The sequence below is a fragment of the Lactuca sativa genome, chromosome 9 (assembly GCF_002870075.4).
Source record: "Lactuca sativa cultivar Salinas chromosome 9, Lsat_Salinas_v11, whole genome shotgun sequence".
Lineage (NCBI taxonomy): Eukaryota > Viridiplantae > Streptophyta > Magnoliopsida > Asterales > Asteraceae > Lactuca > Lactuca sativa.
This window is the reverse complement of record NC_056631.2, coordinates 86,000,920-86,002,550: the sequence shown is the minus strand read 5'-3', so window position 1 is coordinate 86,002,550 and position 1,631 is coordinate 86,000,920. Positions and strand designations below refer to the sequence as shown.

The 1,631-nt window shown below is 34.8% G+C and overlaps 1 protein-coding gene across 1 annotated transcript; it reads right to left on the bottom strand.

Annotated features, from left to right (window-relative positions):
• Positions 1-290: 290 nt before the first annotated feature.
• On the bottom strand, positions 291-1,319 carry LOC111896808 (RING-H2 finger protein ATL66). The gene has a single exon (XM_023892795.3). The coding sequence runs from the start codon at positions 1,053-1,055 to the stop codon at positions 555-557; it is 501 nt and encodes a 166-aa protein (XP_023748563.1). The 5' UTR covers positions 1,056-1,319; the 3' UTR covers positions 291-554.
• Positions 1,320-1,631: the final 312 nt, after the last annotated feature.

Here is a 1,631-nt window from a genome sequence, read left to right as displayed (position 1 = left end):
TTAGTTTATGACTATAATATATATTTCTATATGCCGGTTCATATAAATGAAAATCGATAAAAAAGTAAACTGGTAAATTCATAATTATTTAGATTTTTTAATTTGTCAAAAATACTAACAATTTAAGGTTTTTAACCACAATTAACGTGACACGTTTTTATAGTTATATTTAAGTGAGACTTTTTAAAAACAATAACGATCAATTTTGAAATTTTGTAAAAATACTATCTTTATTATCGATAACAAAGAATAAACAATCATGATAATGACATAAAATTGAGATACATAAATTTATATAAATTAAGGGTTAAAGATTTATTAAAATGCAATATAATTTGTTCTATAAGATACAATCTACTTGGGAATGATAATTTATATTCACAATTAAATACTGTTACGATCTAAATTTTAGATTCTGTGCATGTGGTCGAATCTTTTAGCAAATTATCTCGGGGCGCATTTATCTTGGGGAACTTAATATCTTAAATAATTTAAACTAATAAACTAAGCGTATATAAAAAAATTTAAACAAGAAGGAAATTGAAACATGCGAGTCAAACCGGTGACTCAACTCGAACAGAAGCTCTGCACATAGGACAACTCGAATGGGTAATCAACCACTTGTCGACACAGTCACAATGATAACAATGGCAGCAACTCTGCAACACCTTCACTTTATCCCCTTCTTCGAAAACTCCAAGGCAAATACTGCATTCTGAAGACTCATTCGTCTCCGAAGAACTCAAGCCCGTCGTCGTCGGAGACCGATGGTAAATAGTGATCGGGATGCTGTTGATCGTGGCTGCATCGAGACCTTGTGGCTGAGATGAAGGTGGCGAGTTCCGTGTAAGGGAGGAAGTGCTGACGGCGTTGTCGGCGGAGGAGGAGCGGGAGCGGACAACACAGCGAGCGTAGAGGAAGAAGATGAAAGTTATCAGGAGGATAATGGAAAAGAGGACGACTATGTAGAGAAGTGTGCGGCCGTGGATTTGGAAGTTATCGTCGTCGAGGTCGTCATCCTGCCAATGAAATGTTTGAGACCCATCGTTTGCCATTGCTTGAAGGTGGTCGGAGTTAGGTGGTGGCGTTAGTGTGGTATACCGGTGGATATGGCGACGGAGGTAGCATGGTTTTGGAGAGGAATGATATGATGGGATCTAGTAGGAAAAAATGGACGAGATTTGTTTTATTTAAGGGAAAATAATCGCCTTCCCATACTTAAAACTCCACTCTTTTTCTTATTATATTTTAAAATAAAACAATCTAAACTTTAACTTTATTGCCCTTTTGTTTATTTTAAGGAATACAAGTTTATAGATTTATATAAATATAAATTCGATAAATTGTAAGTATTACGTCTTATTATAAAGGTATTATCATTCATATTATCGCAAGAGTTTAGATCATGATTATTACATTCCATTAGTCATTTCAAGTTTGCTATTGTTTTGTATGCAAGTTATTTATTTTTATTTTTTTTGCTAAATATTGGTTTTAAGCAGGGTCGGTCCAAACGGTGGGCAACCCGGGCAACCGCCCAGAGCCCACGTCTCTAGGGGCCCAAAATTTATGGGCTATGTAGTGTATATTATTAAAAAAAAATTATTACCTAAATGATTTTTAGGGCTTAA